Source organism: Phragmites australis, chromosome 24, assembly GCF_958298935.1.
Source record: "Phragmites australis chromosome 24, lpPhrAust1.1, whole genome shotgun sequence".
In the NCBI taxonomy this organism is placed as follows: Eukaryota; Viridiplantae; Streptophyta; class Magnoliopsida; order Poales; family Poaceae; genus Phragmites; species Phragmites australis.
In genome coordinates, this window is record NC_084944.1 from 6,042,966 (window position 1) to 6,061,519 (window position 18,554).

Sequence of the window (18,554 nt, forward strand, 5' to 3'; positions counted from 1 at the left end):
GTAGTGTACGCTGCTACCAATAGTATTTACCAAGATGACCTTGAAGGCGCCAGAAGCATAATGGGCCTGCCCTTAGCCCCTCTGGAAAGCCTGGGCCGAGTTGGCACCACGAAAAATTAAGCTGGGCCTGATGGGCCTCTGGATCATGAAGCTCTAAAAAAATTCAGACTGTACAATGCGAATAAAAGAATAGGCCGTTATTTATGCACCTTTGCGATACCTTTTTAGCTGAAACGAACATGATTGTACTTACTATAATCTTCAATTCTTCATGATCTATTCCTGCTACTATTTGTTTGCAGTTGTCTGGTTGCTGCAGCCAGCAGCACTTCTGCTAACTTCAATGGAATTGTTGTTGCAACATGTACATGAAATTATTCAAGTAGGGACACAGATATATCCGTTTTACATTCAGAGAAAACTCTTCTCATCCAATCTAGAGAAAGAAAAAAGAAAGAAGTGGCTTAAGGACACTTCTCTTACAATTTGTTGTTTTTCTACTATCTATCTATCTTATAGTTACATGTTTAGCCCTTCAGGGGGGTGGGGGGGGGGGGGGGAACAAGACCAACAGTACAATGAATTAAGAAGGGCTAAGTTTGATTACAGACAGATTTCTGACCATCTTCAGAACAGTTCATTGTCTACCAACCAGCTATACCAACATGCTTTTCTAATTTTTGTCTTTGGCATGAAAACTGAGAGAAAATTATTCCTCTCAAACTGCATTGTACAAAATTGGAAACTACTAATTTCACTTGTTGAGCTTCACACCATTGTACAGGCAAACATCACTTCTGGTAGTCTGTTAGCTTGCTCACTGTGATTAGTCGGAATGATTCAGAAAGGTATGCCTGAGTATGCGCTGAGATCTCTTGAGCCACTGATCGCATGGATGGCCGCGACTCAGGATTTGCACGGGTGCAAGCAAGCGCAATTCTCACGACGAACACAACTTCTTCTGCAAGATCACCCGTTGGAGGATCCAATCGCTGGTCTAGTATGTCCTTGAGTAACAGATCATCTTCTTTTGAAGAGGAGATAGCCGGCAGGGAGGTTAAGAGGTCACCAGGATGCTTCCCCATCATCACCTCCAGAGCAACAACTCCAAAGCTGTAGACATCGCATTTCTCCGTGACCCTCATTGTGTATGCCAACTCTGCAAGAGTACAATCGGATCTGCCACAAGTTAGTATACTGTGTCACAAAACATTATCAAGCAAAGTGTCTGAATGAGAATGAAGATACCAAAAATATTGCTTTTCATAGTATGACACTAATTTTTTCCAGGGGCTGACCTATGTTTTGGTGAGTGGGGGCATATTATCTAAACTTTTGTATTTTACACTAAAAAATCTTAAGAGTTTTTGCAACTCCTGAAGGCGGTGCCCCCCACTCAATATCTTCAGCACTTCAAGGATCTTATTACTACTGAAGTGCTTAATAGTCCAAATCAGGTTTGATATCTGCAAAATTGTATGCTTCATGAATAATAAAGAGATGCAAGTTTAACCTGGAGCCATGTAGCCATATGATCCTGCTACAGAAGTCCAGTTTGTGGAAGCAGAGCCGAGCAGCTTCGCCGTGCCAAAATCAGACAACCGCGGCTCGACTTCCGCCCCAAGCAGGATGTTGTTCACGGTGATGTCGCGGTGAACAATGGCTGGGTTGCAGTCATGGTGAAGGTATGCCAGGGCATGGGCTACCCCTTGGACCACCTTGACCCTCATGCCCCAGTCCAGCTTCTTCTTGCCTTCCTCGCCGTACAACGTCTTCCCCAAGCTGCCCCTCTCCAAGTACTCATACACCAGGTACATGTAGTCTCCACTCGTGCAGAAGCCATGGAGCTTGACGATGTTCCGGTGGCGGACCTCTGTCAGTGCCTTGATCTCGTTCTCGAAGCTCTTCTTGCTCGCTTCCGATATGTCTCCTGTCTCAGCAGCATGGAAGCGCTTCACAGCCACGACCTGTCCACTGGGGAGCTCGGCCTTGTACACGCTCCCGAACCCGCCTTTCCCAATGCAGAAGGATTCATTGAAGCTGTCCGTGGCGTTCACGATGTCAAGGAACGTGAACTTGCCCTCCTTTTCCCAGATCATAGACTCGTAAGGATCATTTGTGTTAGCCTCCAGCACTTTCTGCTCTCTGGGTCTCCTTCTGCATGCTAGGATGAGGCAAGCAACAATGGCTGCAAGCAACACTGCTCCAATTACTGAGAAAACTATTTCAATGACGGTTCTCTTGTGATGCCCTGAAGAGGCACGGCCGTCGCAAGGCGGTATGCCTTGCACATTACCACACAGCCCCAGGTTCCCGATGTAAGCCTCAGCTGAAGTGTTCTGGAAAGCATTGCCTAACGGTATCTCACCGGTGAGCTGATTGTAAGAGAAATCAACCGTCTCCAGGCTCGACATGCGGGAGAAACCTGCTGGGATTGAACCGCTGAGCTCATTGCGTGACAAATTCAGTTTTTCCAGATTCATCAGCTTCACCAGATTTGAGGGGATAGCACCAGATAGTGAGTTGCTGCTCAGATCAAGCAGGATCTGCAGCTGAATCAGGTTACCGAGTTCACTTGGTATCTGCCCCGACAACTTGTTCTTGCTCAAATCAAGAAAGGTTAGTGAACCAAGTGTGCCAATGCTCACTGGTATTGTCCCGGTAAGCATGTTCCCCGACAAATCAACTTTCTGCAGGTTGGAATTGTTGCCCAAATTTACCGGAATTGGCCCCGAAAAGGAGTTATGGCTCAGATTGAGGTTGAACAAGATGCTGAGATCACCCAGCTCAGGCGGGATAACTCCTGTCAAGTTGTTCTCAGCCAAGCTGAGGTCCTGCAAGTTTGTCATACTCCCGAACGCCACCGGAATGCCGCCCGATATGCGGTTGCCGTCCATGTGCAGGCGCGTGATCTTGGTGCATTGCCCCCAATCATCCGACAGCCGGCCGGTCAGCTTGTTCCAGGAGAGGTCCAGGTAGTACAAGCTGGGGTGGGCCCCGAACGCCTCCGAGATGTCGCCGGTGAAGTGGTTCCACTCCAGCCGCACCCGGTGCAGCTCAGTGCAATTCTTCAGGCACGGCGGCAGCTTGCCGCTGAAGTTGTTGTGGTTCGCCGTGAAGTTCTGCAGCGCGAAGCCATCGCAGAGGCTCCGCGGCAGCTCGCCGGAGAAGCTGTTGTTCGCGAAGCTCACGTCGGCAAAGGCCAGCCCCTCGCCGAGGTCTTGCGGGACGGTGCCGCTCAAGTTGTTGTCGAACAAGGCGAGGTACTGGAGGTTCCGCAGTGATGAGATGGTGGCGGGCAGCTCGCCTTCCAAGTGGTTGGTGTTGACGTCAAAGGTTTGCAACGCCGTCATGTTGCCGATCTCCGGCGGGATCGCGCCGGTGAGCCTGTTGAAGAAGAGCGCCAGCCTAGTGAGCTGCTTGAGGTTGCCGAACGAGCTGGGGATCGGTCCGGTGAGCGAGTTCACCGACAAATCAAGCTCCTGCAGGTTCGCCAACCCGCCGAGCTCCGGCGGGATGGAGCCGGTGAGGTTGTTGCTGAAGAGGTACAAGATTTTCAGCTTCGTAGCCTTGCCGAGCTCCGGCGGAATCTTGCCTGTAAACGAGTTGATCTGCACTTGGAACGATATGAGCTCCGGCCAGCTCGCGAACAGCCTCCCCGGGATATCTCCGGTGAGGTTGTTCGATGACATGCCGAACTCCCGCATCCTCCGCATCCCGGCAAACGACGCCGGCAAGCTCCCGGAGAGATGGTTGCCGGAAAGGTCCACGAAATCGAGGCTGCTAAGGCTGCCGAGCTCCGACGGTAGAGTGGACACCAGCTTGGCGTTCTTTACGTCGAGCCGCTGCAGCAACCTGAGCCGGCCAAGAACCGGCGGGAGCGGTCCGCCGAGTGGGCAGCCGCCAAGCTCAAGAACTCTGAGCTGAGACATGGACCCGAGGAACTCCGGGACGCCGCCGGTGAGGTTGTTGGTGCCGATGCGCAGGTCCTGGAGCTTCGTCACCCTCGCGAGGGACGCCGGGATCCGGCCGGAGAACGCGTTGATGGACAGGTTGAGGTACCTCAGGTTGGGCAGCTTCTCCGGCAGGGTGTCCGGTATCGGTCCGGAGATCGCGTTCTGCGACAGGTCGAGGTAGGTGACGTTGCCACTCCTGAGCACGAACTCCGGGAAGCTGCCGTTGAGGTAGTTGAGATAGAGCGAGAGGAACGCGACGGTGGGCATCGGCGAGAACCTGGCGTAGTCCGGGTTGGTCAGGTAGTTGGACCCCAGGTCGAAGTGGACGATCCTGGGGAGCCGGCTCAGCTGGTGCGGGATGGCGCCGGCGAGGTTGTTATTGTAGAGCCGCAGCTCGATGAGGCCCGAGAGGTCCCCGAGCTGCGGCGGGATGCTGCCGTTGAACCCGTTGCTGCCCAGGTCGAGCGTGGCGAGGGACCGGAGCCGCGAGATGGACGCCGGGATGGCGCCGAACAGGTTGTTACCGTTGAGGTCGAGGTCTGCCAGGCCCGGGAATGCGGCCGGGTCCAGCGCGCCGAGCCCGCCGGTGAGGCCGAGGCCACGGAGCCGGAGCGACGCGACGCGGCCGGACGCGTCGCAGGCCACCCCGCGCCAGGTGGCGCACACCACGGTGGCGTTCGTCCAGGTAGACAGCGCCGCCGGGTCGCCCAGGCTGGACTTCCACGCGAGCAGCGCGTCGGCCTGCGACGGCGTCGTCGCCGCATTGGCGACGAAGGCGAGTAGAGGGAGGAGGAAGAGTCGGAGGAGGGCGTCGGCGGGGGCGCGTGGCGTCGGCATTGGCGGGCGGCAGAGTGCGTGCGCTGGCGGTGGGGAGCGCGCGAGGTGGTCTGTTCAGCGCGCGGCTGGCGCAGAGTCGCAGTGGCTTGCGGCGCGGCGGCCAATGGATTGGGTTGACTAGCAGCACATGTGGTGGGGCTGGTTGGGGAGCGGAATGAACGGGGAAGGGGCAGCGGTGGGATGATGATCATCTCACTTCACCTCGACGCAGTCACGGCGTGATTTCACTTTAGACCGTTCCATTCATATATCCTTCATTTTATTTCCTTTATATTCTGCTATCAGTTTTATTTATTTTATTTTCTCTTACCTTTAATAACTTTTCTTCGAAAGAATTCATGAAGTAAAATAAGATAATCTCATTCTAGAGCAAATGACTTTATAAATCCCTTCGTAATAAGAACCGTGAAAAAAGCTGTTGGATCACTAATGAGAACGAAAATCGTTTCACGAAAGAATTCTCGTTCATGAAAGAAATTTCTTGAAATGCATTTACGAGACATTCCATCTATAGTTATCATTTAAGATTGAATTTCAATTTTATTAAAATTTAATATTTTCTAATTAGTTATATAATATTTTTTAGTTTTATAACTAGTTTAATATTTTTTTAATTTTTAATATAACATTTTTCGGTTAGTTTAATATTTTCGATTTTGAGTGAACAGGGTCTAAAGGCGTGATAAACAGTAACATAACTCCCCTCTGCTACAGTATATGAACAGTTCGGTGTGCAGTGCATAAGCAGCCAAAAACAGTCGTCCCATGTACACTAGTAGTCCACTACAAAATTACTGTTTATATAGAATACTGTTTATAGTCACTTTCCATCCTTCGCCTATCTTCAGCACGTAGAGAAGCCGGATCCGAATCCCACCCCCTGTGCTCGGACCACTGTGTGATGGTAGGAGTGTACACTGTACAACTGCTTTGACTTGGAATTTTAAATTGGCAAAATATGGTTGCGCTGGAATCAGTGGTATGAAACTACAGGACACATGGTGCATGCTGGATTTGCTGGCTGGTGCCAATGAGCGGACTTTTAGTCCTAGGAGCAATCCTTTATATATTATTATCGTTAAAACTCATAAATTTATAATATGTTATTGTGTGACTATGATATATATGTTTATTTTAGTCACTGATACGTATGGTCTAATAATATATTGAGGATTAGTTCTTCTCAAATGGTTGTACGTCAAACATTTTCGTTTATCAAATAGCGTCAAAACAAAAAGCTACCTAAAAAATTCAGGTCCGTTTTGTGTATGCCCACAATTTTTATCGTAGGTTTGACTGGCCTTGCCAAGTGTTTGGCTGCTGTCACATGTTTGACACGTCAAGCTTTCTCTTTACATTTATTCAGACGTCAGTTACTTCTACTGCAGTTTTTGCTACGGTTGGTTCGTTTGACCACACGAGAAAAGATGTGGAAAACTAAGGGGTTATTTGGTTCCTTTGTCTCCATATGCTAGCTAGACAAGGATTACCTAACCTTACACAGCTTGGAAGGAGAGATGATGTTGTTTGATTATTTTGTCTATAGATCAAGCTTACCGTTTGGTTCTTTTACCCAGTGAGCAAGCCCAGAGAGCAAGCTTGCCTAACAAAGTAAGTTTTTAGTGCTACTATCAAACACGTACTTGTCCAGCAAGACCATACAAGGCTAGGCCATATACTTGTCCAGCAAGACCATACAAGGCTAGGCCAGAGATCCAAACATACGCAAGTACAAAAGATTCAAGCCAGCCCTAGCTTGTCCATGCTTGTAATATAGGAACTATAAAATAATACAAGTAAATTTTAAAAATCATATATTTATATTGACGGAAAACTGTAACAAAGCATTTCACGGGATTGACGAGAGGACAGTGAGGACCAGCAGGGTGATTAGCCAGCAAACCCAGCCCGACAAATTGAAGCAGTGCCTAGCTAAGCTCCTTGCTCCTCACTACGACGTAACAATATATTAGTGACGAGTCTCGTATCTATCACTCTGAACGAATTATTAACAATGACATCTTAGTAACAGATGCCGATCTGTCACTAATGATAGTCATTAGTGACATATCATAGTTAAGATGTGTCACTAACGTGTCACTAACGTGTGTCTCCTATGACCTATAAAGGTCTATTATCTGTCATTGGTGACCATCATTAGTGATGAGTAGATTTACCACCCATCACTAATGACTGAGTCTTAATAACAGGTAGCTTTCCTCCCGTCATTAATAACTTGATCATTAGTGATGGGTAGCTTTCACCCAGTCCTTAGTGACGGTGATAACCGCACCTCGTCACTGGGACTCGATCATTAGTGATGGATGTTAAATGCACCAGTCAATAATAATCGAGTCATCAGTGACCTGTGAAGTTACATCCCATCACTGATGACACTCTTTAGTGACATGTGATGTTTTTATCCGTCACTAATATGCTCATCTCCCGAATGGCTTTACCTATTTTCTGGCTGCATCCTGAAGCAATATCAAGATTTGGCAGCCGTCTTCTCCTGCAAACAAAGTAGTACACATTCATATATACACATCGAGATCACTCATAACATTCATGCCATAATCACCACTAATTTCAATATATCCACATTGTAGGGACCAAAGTAATAAAATATCCACATATACATAATCAAAACGTACCACGACATAAATCCACATCAAGAATAGAACTACAAATTACATAAGTAAAAAATACAACCACAAATTACATAAGTTAGTATGCTATCTTCCAACAATAGAACTCGTCTTTTGAAGAGACGACTTCAGTCAATATGAACGAGATGATACATCCTTGAATGTCGAAGACTATAGACTCCTCGTCGTTGCGGTCTGGTAAGTTGAATTCCTACTGAATGAAAGTAGTTATGAAAAAATCATGCAATTGGCATGAACAAAATCATTTTATCATTAGATATTAGTAATGAATGAAAGTAAGTATGAAAAGACTATGCAATTATCTTACAGGAATTTCATATCCTTTGCTGCCATGGTTAGCACCATGTGACGCGCAATGTAGAAGTCAAATGCGTTGCTCGGTGGTTGTTGGTGACACTGGAGAGGGAAAAAAAATCATCAATTCGAAAGAAAAAAAGTAGTTGTAGAGTATTTGCAAATATGTCTGCTGGCACTTACCGTGAAGACTGTCTTATGTGTCAATGTGTGGGGCTCATTCGGATCGTACTTTGGATCATAGTGCATATACATGTCAAAAGCTCTACATGCAAAGAGGGATCCATTAGTCAACATTTAGAAAAAGTTTGAAAAATTCAATATGTAACTTAAGTCATGAAGAACTTACTCGTCGAGTATTTGTTAGACCAAAGTATAGTCATGTTCTTCCTGTTTGTCGTTACGTCCTACTATTGGTCTTGATGAATTGAGGTAACACACCAAGTTCCACTTAGGGTAATAACCAGTAAGATCCAATGACCACTTGTGTTGTGGGCGGCTATCAGTTAGTCATTCTTCTAAAAGGGACTCGTTGCCCTAGCCACATATCCCACAACAAATTCTCTTTCTTGTTACATCACATAAATCGCCATAATTTGAGGGTCAAGGAGTCAGAAGGGTTCCTTCTTCCTCGTTATTTCATTAAGGGTATACAGATAAGAAATTAGTTAGATTAGCGAATTAATGGTACTAATTAATGAATGTATAAGTCGTTGAATCTCACAATGAAGTAGTCATCCCTATTTAAGAAGTGACGATATTGGTACTGGACAACAATGGAAGTTTTATTTGCTCTACAACCTTGCAGGTAGTAATTATGCAACTTGACACAATGTTGTTCCGCCCTCCGAAGTGGATCTACCGGTAGAAAGGGCTTCTCAAGCTGGAATTTTCAGTTAGCCTTACTCCAAGTTGCTCCTATCTTGCGCTTCTCGGTGCTTGAGTCCTTACCAGATGACTTGAACTTTTTCGACAACTGCTTCTTATATCCTAACTTGGACTTCTTATTCTTCTCTAGGCTTCCCTTAGGTTTCCTAGCTGGAGATGACGGAGTGGGCAAAGGCGATACAGCGGGCTCATCTCGAGGCTAAGGTGAAATTGGGTTCACTTTTAAGATATTCTTACAAATTTAATTTTAGCCATCATGAACTTATTGTGAAATATGCATACATATAAACAAGAATATATAACAACAAATAAACAAGAATAATGGAATACTTAAGAAACTGTCTACAACTTTTTTTCATATCTTTTTTGCTTCCAATAGCAATAGTAGCAAAAATATACCTTTCTGGAAATTAGAGAAAAATATCTATAACTTACGTGAAGAACCTACAAGGTTATCATGTCATTAAGATGGCCTAATCTATTGATGAAGACAAACTGCACTAATCTGATGGAGATGCATCGAAATAACAATAACTCTTAATCATGATGGCTAAAAATTTCCATCTTGTGCCATGTTAAAGAAAACTTCAAAACCTACAACTTTTCAGTTGTCGAGAGTTAGTTCTTAACAATGATTCTGGAGTGTACCGGTCGATGGACACGTAAACAATGCTTGCGGTGTGCGTGTGTTTGTAATGAACTCAAGAACATAGGGATTATCCAGATTCAGGTCTCCTTAAGGATAACAACTCTACGTCCTATGTATTTTGTTATTAGAGTTTGTGAAATGGTTACAAATGAGTTTTCACGACTCCTTCTCTATCCTTACAAACCAGATTCCCCTCTCTTTATATACTAGAGAGAATGAGAACTTACAAGTGGATCCTGCTTAGCAGACCCATGCCTGGCCAGATATTCTACTCTTGGATCATCATAGAGAACTGGGCGAACCCAACTTACTTTGAGAGCTCTACATGCTCATCCCATCCATGGAACATCACCGCACCTGCCTCCCCCGGTCGCCCGCCCTATCCCATCATCGTGCACTGCAAGTTCGTCTGCCAAGCTGTCTCGTCCCTGCGCTCCGAGTCTACCTGCAAAATCATCAACTTGCTTGTTTGTTCAACAGATCATGTCTCATCTATCGTGTGGCGAAAGTTGATCCACAACACCCCACTTCATAGAAATTAATGCTACGGGATGGGGCATTGCCCATCTACGCTGGTCACGACTTTATTCACTAGAGGAGGTGCTTCGGTGGTAGATATCAATAAACACGATTAGACGGGTTAGGTATGAGGCGTCGCGTGACCAGCAAGGACTAGTCACATGACCCATATTATATCGCAAGGAGGTTGGTCGTTTGATGGGCCAGGGTTCAAGAAATATCCCCCATCGGTCGTCATATCCCTCATGGTGACCATTTACTAGGATGCCCCCTTACTCAATAGTCCGACACCAGTGATCTCGAACTAGAGGAAAAATCATTAAGATGCACTGAACTAGAGAGGAACCTTAATCTAACAATCTGACAGACTCTGCTGAATATTCTTACTAAAACCGCTATAAATGGAGCCCTAGTTTGCACATGAAGACACACTTTACCAAAATGGAACACTTAAGAAATTGTCTACAACATTTTAGGAGATCCAAAAGTCTAATTCTGTTGTTAAGATTGTCAAAAACTCTGATGAACAGATACTGCACAGAATTACGAGCCTGAAATCCATTTGAGGTATTATTTGCAGCTCTAGAAAGCTCTGCAAACCCTCTACAACTCATATAAATGTCTAATATATTTTTTAAGGCAGATAAGAAGCCCTAAATGCGCGACAAACAGATTAGCACAATCTACAGAAATTCAGTACATGCAGAAAACATCAGGGAGGAGGAGCCGGGAGGCATATGATGGCGGCGCGAGCTCCTCGGTGTCAGGGTGGTGGTCATCGGTGATGGCGGCATGGGCTCCTCAGCATCGGGGTAGTTATCCTCGATGACGGTGATGTGGGTTCCTTAGCGTCGGGGAAGAGGTTGTAGGCTCCTTACCGTCGGGGTGTCATGGTGGACAAGAGCGCAGGGGATGACAACGTCAGGAGGGGGAGGGGGATGGGGATGGTGGATAGTTGGGAGAAGGAGGGGGTGGCTTGGGAACGAGGGCGCAGGGCCTCGGCGTGGAGGTGTTGAGGAGGAGGGGCGGGGGCGGCGAGAAGGAGGAGGGGGCACGATAGCGAGAAGGTTGGAGGTTACGTTGGGACTTAGACAAATACTGGGGCTAGGGTTCCGACCCCATTTTGTACAGCAGGTCATTAGTGACGGGTCGTAGCTTTAACCCGTCACTAATGACCTTTACATTAGTGATGGAGAAAATAGTTCACACGTCTCTAATGAGTATATCATCCGTCACTAATGACTGGTCAGATCTCGAGCACTTATATGAGGATAACTTGTCGGAATCTCAAGCACTGGGATAACTAGTCGAAATGTGTGGTTGGGACGTGTGGTCTAAAAGTCATTAGTGACGGGTCATAGCTATAACCCGTCACTAATGACTTTCAGAAGGGTTTTCATATATTTTTCTTTAAAAATGAAGTTTCTTTTTTCCTTTTGATTTAATTATTTTCTTTGTGAATTTATTTACAATTGCAAAATTACAATTATGCACTATTTAATTTGTGAAAATTCATAAAAATTCCTCAAAAATCATAAAAATTCATGAAAAATCATAAGAATTCATGAAAATTCATCACAAGTAATCTAAATTCATCACAATATGATACCAAGATACTAACATGTGTCATAGATTCAAACTTAGGGTTTCAATCCGTATGAAATTCAAACTAAATTGAATATTATAAATATTACAAATTTGAGGTTACATTGATGCATGCATCATTTGGCCAATTTCTTATCTAAGGCAAAGGATCCTAGCTAATTTCTACAAGCAAAGATGGGTCATAATCACATTCAAGGATATATGACTCGAGTGGATTTCTATGTTCTTGTACGGTTCTAGAGAAAATTTCGGTAGCACCACTTCACTATTCTCCAAATACATGTCTCACAACGAGCCAAGAGAGTGTGTATCTGGAGAACAACATAGAGATGCTACCGAAATTCTCTCTAGAATCATAAAACAACACACCTAGTACTTGGGCTAAATATCCTAGAACTGTCCACAGTTCATGGACAATTTAGAAGCGTATTCTTATAAATATGATGAGTTGGTAAATTATATTTATAATCAAACACTCTTGAATGGGAGACATATGTTACACAAACTAAATTCACTTTTACGAATATAATTAACAAAATTACGCTATATAAATATCAAGATTTTGGAGAAGATGAAATTGTGAAGTCCAACTCAAACCCTAGAATCTATCAAATAGGACCAAGAGGAGGAGAAAAGGTGGGATGCAAATCTTCAAAGGCCAAGGTGGATAATCCACATATATCAAGATTTGGGAGAATAAGCAAAATTATTGATTACAACTCAAACCCTAGAATCCACCACATATAAACAATAGGAGGAGGGAAGAGGGAGACAAACCTTCAAAGGCTAAGGGATAATCCCAACTTCAAATCACCAAAAATTGGTTGGTCTTGAACATAATCGCCAAAAAATCATCCCTGTGCTGAGCAGCCGACGGATAGACATTGTCTAATCAAGCTGCTTATCATAGAAAATAACAGTAAATATCACTTATTAGTGACGGGTGATAAGGACACCCGCCACAAATGAGTGAGCAATTAGTGATAAGTCTCATCACAACCCATCACTAATGAGTGGCCCCGTCAGTGAACCGTCCGAAGCTACATCTATTGGCGTATGCCTTTTCTACCCATTACTAATAACTCTATCATTAGTGACGGGGTTTGAAGTGATGTGTCACTAATATCATTAGTGAGTATCTTAGTCGAGTCCTAGCTCAGACTACACATTAGTAACGGGTTGTCACTGAACCCGCTATTAATAGTACGTTAGTGACGCGTGCTGATCAACCATCACTAATAATATATCTCCTTTTTTGTTTTTTACATAGTGTCTTTCACCCTCTTTTTGAGAGTAACTAACAAGTAACCTGTTTTCAATGAAGGAAAAAATCCACTGGTCCTTGTGAACGAATGAGCTATCAAGATTATTATTTACATTGAAATTTGTATAGAATGAATATATAGATAATAAAATAACAGATTGATAGATATCATATATTAGAAATACACCAACTAGATAACAATTGTGTCCGCACCCCCGGTAAAGGGTTGTCTTTCTCCTGTTTCTAGCCTAGCGCATGCGACAACAAACGGAACGTCGCAGCCCAGACGATTTGTTGGAACCGTCTTTTGTCGTTCCTTTGACCTGCATGCATGCAGCCACTAGCTTCTTAAAAGTTATAGTAACTGAGTGATGACTTTACGCAAAAGACCATACCCATCATATCGTCAGTGAAAGTAGTGGCCCTCCGAGTTGTAACTTGTAAGCATGCTGACTTGCATGCACGCGTTTAGACGCAGCAGTGAATATAAATATCTGAGGTGACAAATACAAGACGAGACACATAATCGGTTAAAATAAACCATATGTCCACACGTGTATATGGACTTGTATTTCCTGTCTCGGACGCGTGAGAGCTCTCGATTTACATAGGATAGATTACTGGCACCAGTTCACTGTATTTCCTGTATTTCCTTTGACCTGCATGCATGCAGTTCACTGCTGTCACCTGTCACCAAACAACGTACGTACGTGACACGTCCATGCATGAATGGCATCCGCTTCGCCTCGTCCTGCACAACAGCCAGCCGTGCCAGCAGATTCAGCCGCCAATTAACCTCCGCCCGCCAGCCAGTCCCCGCGCTACAGCTTCGCGCGCGTTACGGGCCGCCTGCGGCGGTCGTCCCGGCTCGCGAATTTGAACGCGAGAACTGAAGAGCAGTGCGCGGCGCCCACGGGCGGCCATAGACGCTGCGTGCGTGCCGACGTGAACGGCGGCTGGAGACTAGTCTGTCAAGCGTGCTTGCATGCAGTGCCGGATGTCAGAGAAGCCAGTAGAGGGCTCATTCACTTCTCTCTCCCTCCTCTAATTTCTCTTTCTCATCTTTCTCTCTATCTTCTATCACAAAATAAATTGTTGATAAGCTCATAGTACTTCCACTGACAATGAAGTAGTAGGGGCTCAAGGAAAAAAAAATTATATAAGATTCGATCTCATTAGGAGATCTCCTCTATATATCACGTGTCTCTCTTATTTTTTTTTTGTTACATATGACAGCCATTAGATAAAAAAATATGATATAAATTAGAATCTAATAGAAATCTTTCGACGAAGAGTCTTATAAAATTTCTTAGGGCTCGCTCCAGCACCCTTGGATCCACCCTTGCCTGCATGCTCGCCTTCACGGAGGATGGATGGTGGGGCTTCGGTGCGGAGTAATCTGCTGATGCGAGCTGGAGCGAAGCGGTAACGCCTCGGGTGCGTCTCAGGTGCAAAATGGCTAAGATTTTTAAAACGGTGCAAATTCATTACAAGACATAGTTACATGTCCCTAAAATTTATGAAACGTTCATGAGTTGTAGATGAGGTCATGTACTGCATCCTTGCAAAATTCCAAGTTCAAATCCGATCTCATCTGCGAGATACAAAAATATCGAATTTCAGGTGCAATAGCACTAGAGGGGGAAAAAAAGGCTGTAGTGAATTTGCACAGTTTTCAACTTTTAGACCATTTCGCGCCCGCACCTCATGCTTCGTCGGCCGGTCGCCCTTTTTGTCAGGTGTTCTACAGCATGTTCGCGGGTACAGTTGACAAGGTGGCAGCCGCTCCTTCATTCAGCCGTGCGTTACCGTCAGTTTAGCCGTGCTTTTCGTCCCGTTTCACGAAGAACAGCCATCCGTTATGTCCTCTCCAAATTAAAACAGGGTGATTTCTGTAGTTTGGTTCAGTTATTTCCTCTCGGAGAACTCGGCTGAATGCAATAAGACCCAGGAACGAAGTATAGGGTGCTACAGCCCACACCTAAAGCACCGGCCGTAGATCCACCCCTAGCTCAATGCAATTGACACTATTATAGAAACAGTAACAACAGATACAGGGTCACTAATGGTTACTTAAAAATCGTTACTGATAAATTACACACAAATATTTGACATGAAAAAATACCTACAATATTACAAGTCATCTAGAAGAGCAAGAATACACACACAGGTTTATTAAAAAGCCATATGTGTGTTGTTGAGCGACACAGACAACTCTGTATGAAAATACATCTGTGTCTAGCAGTTGTCTATACATAGGCGACCTTCTAGTAAAACCGTATATGTGTTCTCGCTCACCTATATAAAAACGGTTTTTTATAAATATTCGTCTATGTCTAGATGATGAACACATACGAGTTTTATAAAAGGAAAAATTGATTCTATAGCACCAAAAGTTCATGATTTTAGATTTATAGCACCAAAAGTTTGTGGTTCACTTTAATAGCACCAAACTTCTCTCCATTCTTGCATGTAGCATTTCCGTCCCTTCCCACCCATTTCACGTTATGTTTGACCCTTGCTGACTTAGATAGGCACGTGAAAAGATCATCCTACTGCCCTCTCCTCTGTCTAATGCAACACAGGTCTATATTCCTCTCTCTCTCTCCCAACTGCATCTATCCTGATGCCAGCGTGTCCGCCCTACTCACAGAGCCCCCTCTCGCCGCCGTCTCCACACCGCACGGCCCCTCCTCCCACCACCGCTAAACTCCTGGTGCCCCCTCCTTCCATGCGGCCCCTCCACCCGGTGTCCCCTTATCCTCCTCCCGGCCCCTCCTCCCATGCTCAAGTTCGACAATAACCCGCCGAACTGACTCTCTCCTCGATCACATCGGCAGCCATGGCGAAAAGGTCAATTGTGTCTTCATCAATCAACAATATTGTTCATCTTCCTCTAATCCAGTGCAACAAGTTTCATGTGGAGTTGATTTGGGTTGTGTGCCGCAATGAGAGGAACAGAGGCAAAGTGTATTACAAGTGTCGTAACAATTTTGGTGTAAGTGAATTGCTGAGTTTAATTTAGGCAATAATTTTTCCTTTACTTTTTTTCATGTGTTGGCTGCAGATGAATGCCCCTTGTTGATTCTTTATGTGGGAGGAGGATTACAGAGAATTTATGTTATCTCTTGGGCATCTTCAGTTGGATCAGCATCAGCAGGATGAGGAAACAAGAAGTATCAACTATGTCACTGTCACACCTAGTTTATAAGGGAACAAAACTAAATGTAAACTAAATGTTTGTCAGGATCAAGTTTCATATACACAGTGACTTCATCAGTGTATCACACACAGTATTATTATTATAATGTTTAAATTAAATAAATAGAAATAACTTCTAGATCTTAACCAAAGCACACTAGCAAAACACAGCGAAGCTCCCATCTTCCACAAGGAATCGATCGGGGGTCCACTAGCCTAGCAGTCTTTACCTTTGTCCGTGAAGTAATCTAGTTCTTCTTCACTGTCTGAGCAGCATTTTGAAGTACATTTGTGCAAATCTAAGCATAAGCTACCCGACATAACCAACAATCCAACCATACCCTTATGCAAATCTAAGTATAAGCTACCCAACATAATAACTAGTGATAACTAGTGTGAAAAGGGATATATGGAACATAGTACTATAAGTAGATGAGATTTAGAATTAATAACATGCATATTTGAAATAAAAAACATATTTGAAAAACTAGAATCAGAATGTTCAAGGATACTTGTCTCTTCCAACTTGCTGCTTAAACTCTTCAAAAAATTGGTCCTCGAGATTCTCGAATTGCTCCTCGTCTGCTCTCAATACACACCAGAAAAGCACAACAAAACTATCTAAGAATAGTACACTAAACAATAGCTAACACCTATGAAAAAAAGTACTAAAAGATAGTATGCACTGCTACAAACGTGAGTATGCGCGAAAATCATCTAAATCGGAGCTAGAACGAGAAAGTTATGCTAAAAACAAGTTTATGATTAAATCTGAAAAAGAAAAGGACATATTTTGAATAAAACAGAAAGATTATGAGCCTTTTGTAAAAATAGAGGGACCATTTTGTACTTATGGAAAAATTTAGAGACTAAACTGTAAAACAACATGGCTTTTTGGCAAATACAAAAAGTTCAAGGGCTAAAGTGCAAAATTGCCAATTTTCCCGAATTAAAAACAAATCCATTTGACTAGGAAAAGGCTCTGCTGATGTGACTTGACACGTCGGCGCATCAGTGATGTGGCTGATGACAAGGATGCCACATTAGCATGGTGGCTGACTAGGATCATATGGACATATGGCGTCTCTGGAGTGGGTAGCAAAGGGGTATATTTAGATCTAATCTTGGTCGTGTCCTCTAGATCCAACGGCTGAGGGTTGGGGGAGGGGGTTAGCCGGCCGGTGGCTTGAACCGAGATGGCGGAGGAGCTCGAGCAAGGCGGCGCATGGCCGGAGTCTCGCCGGATTTGAGCTCCATCTCACCGGTGACAATGACGAGCAACGGAAAGGCATCATGGAAGGACAACAAACTCACCTAGGTGATCCCAAAGACCGGAGATGCGACATATCAGCGTGGTGATGGCAAATAGAGGCAGCAGCTCACGGACGTCGGGGGAGAGGGCTTTCCGGTGGCGAAGAGTCAACAAGGGGCGGAGGAATCGATTCCTCGCGAGCATGTGGTGCTGGATCTGGTCTCGGATGCGACAGGGTGGCCTGAGAGAGGCAGGCGGTGAGCTCAACCACGAGCAGCAATAGTGATGGCGGCGACGCGCTAGGGCTAGGGTTTCAGAGAGATGCGAAAAACGGGGAGTGAAGGCCCCTATATTTATAGGCGGGCAGCTCGTGGGGCTAGCGAAGGAGGGGGTGGCATGGTTGGAGTCCGTTTCAGACAAACGGCGGTGGTGGCTGAATCGGAGATGGGTGGCGCGGCGTGCGGAGGAAAAAGTTGCGAGTGCGGGTGAGAGCACGAAGCAGCGGGGAAAAGGCTTTGGCCGAGGCGCCGGCTGAATTGACCAAGAACTGGGCCAAGCACGCACGCGGCCCAAGCAGAAGGCGGGGTAAGAAGAGGAGGAAAACAGGCTCAGCCTGAAAAGGAGGGAAAGTGGGCCACAAGATAAAGGAAGAAGAAAGAAGAAGGGAAGGAGATTCGGCCCGAGGAAAGAAAAAGGGATTTTTCTTTTATGGAATCAATTCCAAACTTTGCCAAAAATCTAAACAGCACGCCTCAATATTTTCAAAAAAAAAAATCACATAATAAAACTCTAATGCTTCTACTCAACATGAATGCAACACATTAAAATAAATATAACCTAAATTAATTATTTAAGGTAGAAAATAAATTTAAACCTAGGATTTTGAGACAAAGATTAACACCCTGATTAACACCCTAAACAAAAGAAAAGAATTTTCTTTACTATTTCAAAAAGTTGAAAATTAGGGTGTTACAGTTATGGAGAGTAGCCATGATCGTATGGAAATACTGAAAGTTCTTAAGTAGTTGAGGCTTATGGTTACCATAGTTTTAGCTTTATGTGTTGTTGCACTTGCTAGCCGATTTTCCTAAGAATGTAACTGAGTTGCTAGCAGATTTGCTTGTGCCTGAGAATGTATGAGTTCACTTGAAGCTTTTCGTGTATGAAATGTTACAATTTTTGTCTTGGAGATTCAGATAATCTGAGATGTTCTACTTGTTTTGTATTTGGTTGTAGTCCTGCCGAGCCTAATACTTGATAAAGGAGCATACTTTGTAAATAATAAATTTAGGATATAGTAAAGAGATTTTCTTAAAACAAATATCACTGTACATACCTTGTTGTATGACAAGTTAATGTTGAATTGATTTTGAAGCGTTTTATGCAAATCCTTTGCCTTAAGTCTAGGGATCCTTATGAG

At 44.5% G+C, this 18,554-nt stretch overlaps 1 protein-coding gene across 1 annotated transcript; it reads right to left on the bottom strand.

Annotated features, from left to right (window-relative positions):
- Positions 1 to 374: 374 nt before the first annotated feature.
- Positions 375 to 4,959, bottom strand: LOC133907883 (MDIS1-interacting receptor like kinase 2-like). The gene is made up of 2 exons (XM_062349984.1): positions 1,514 to 4,959; positions 375 to 1,159 (listed from the first exon to the last, which is right to left on the bottom strand). The coding sequence occupies exons 1-2, from the start codon at positions 4,791 to 4,793 to the stop codon at positions 792 to 794; spliced, it is 3,648 nt and encodes a 1,215-aa protein (XP_062205968.1). The 5' UTR covers positions 4,794 to 4,959; the 3' UTR covers positions 375 to 791.
- Between the last annotated feature and the right edge of the window lie 13,595 nt (positions 4,960 to 18,554).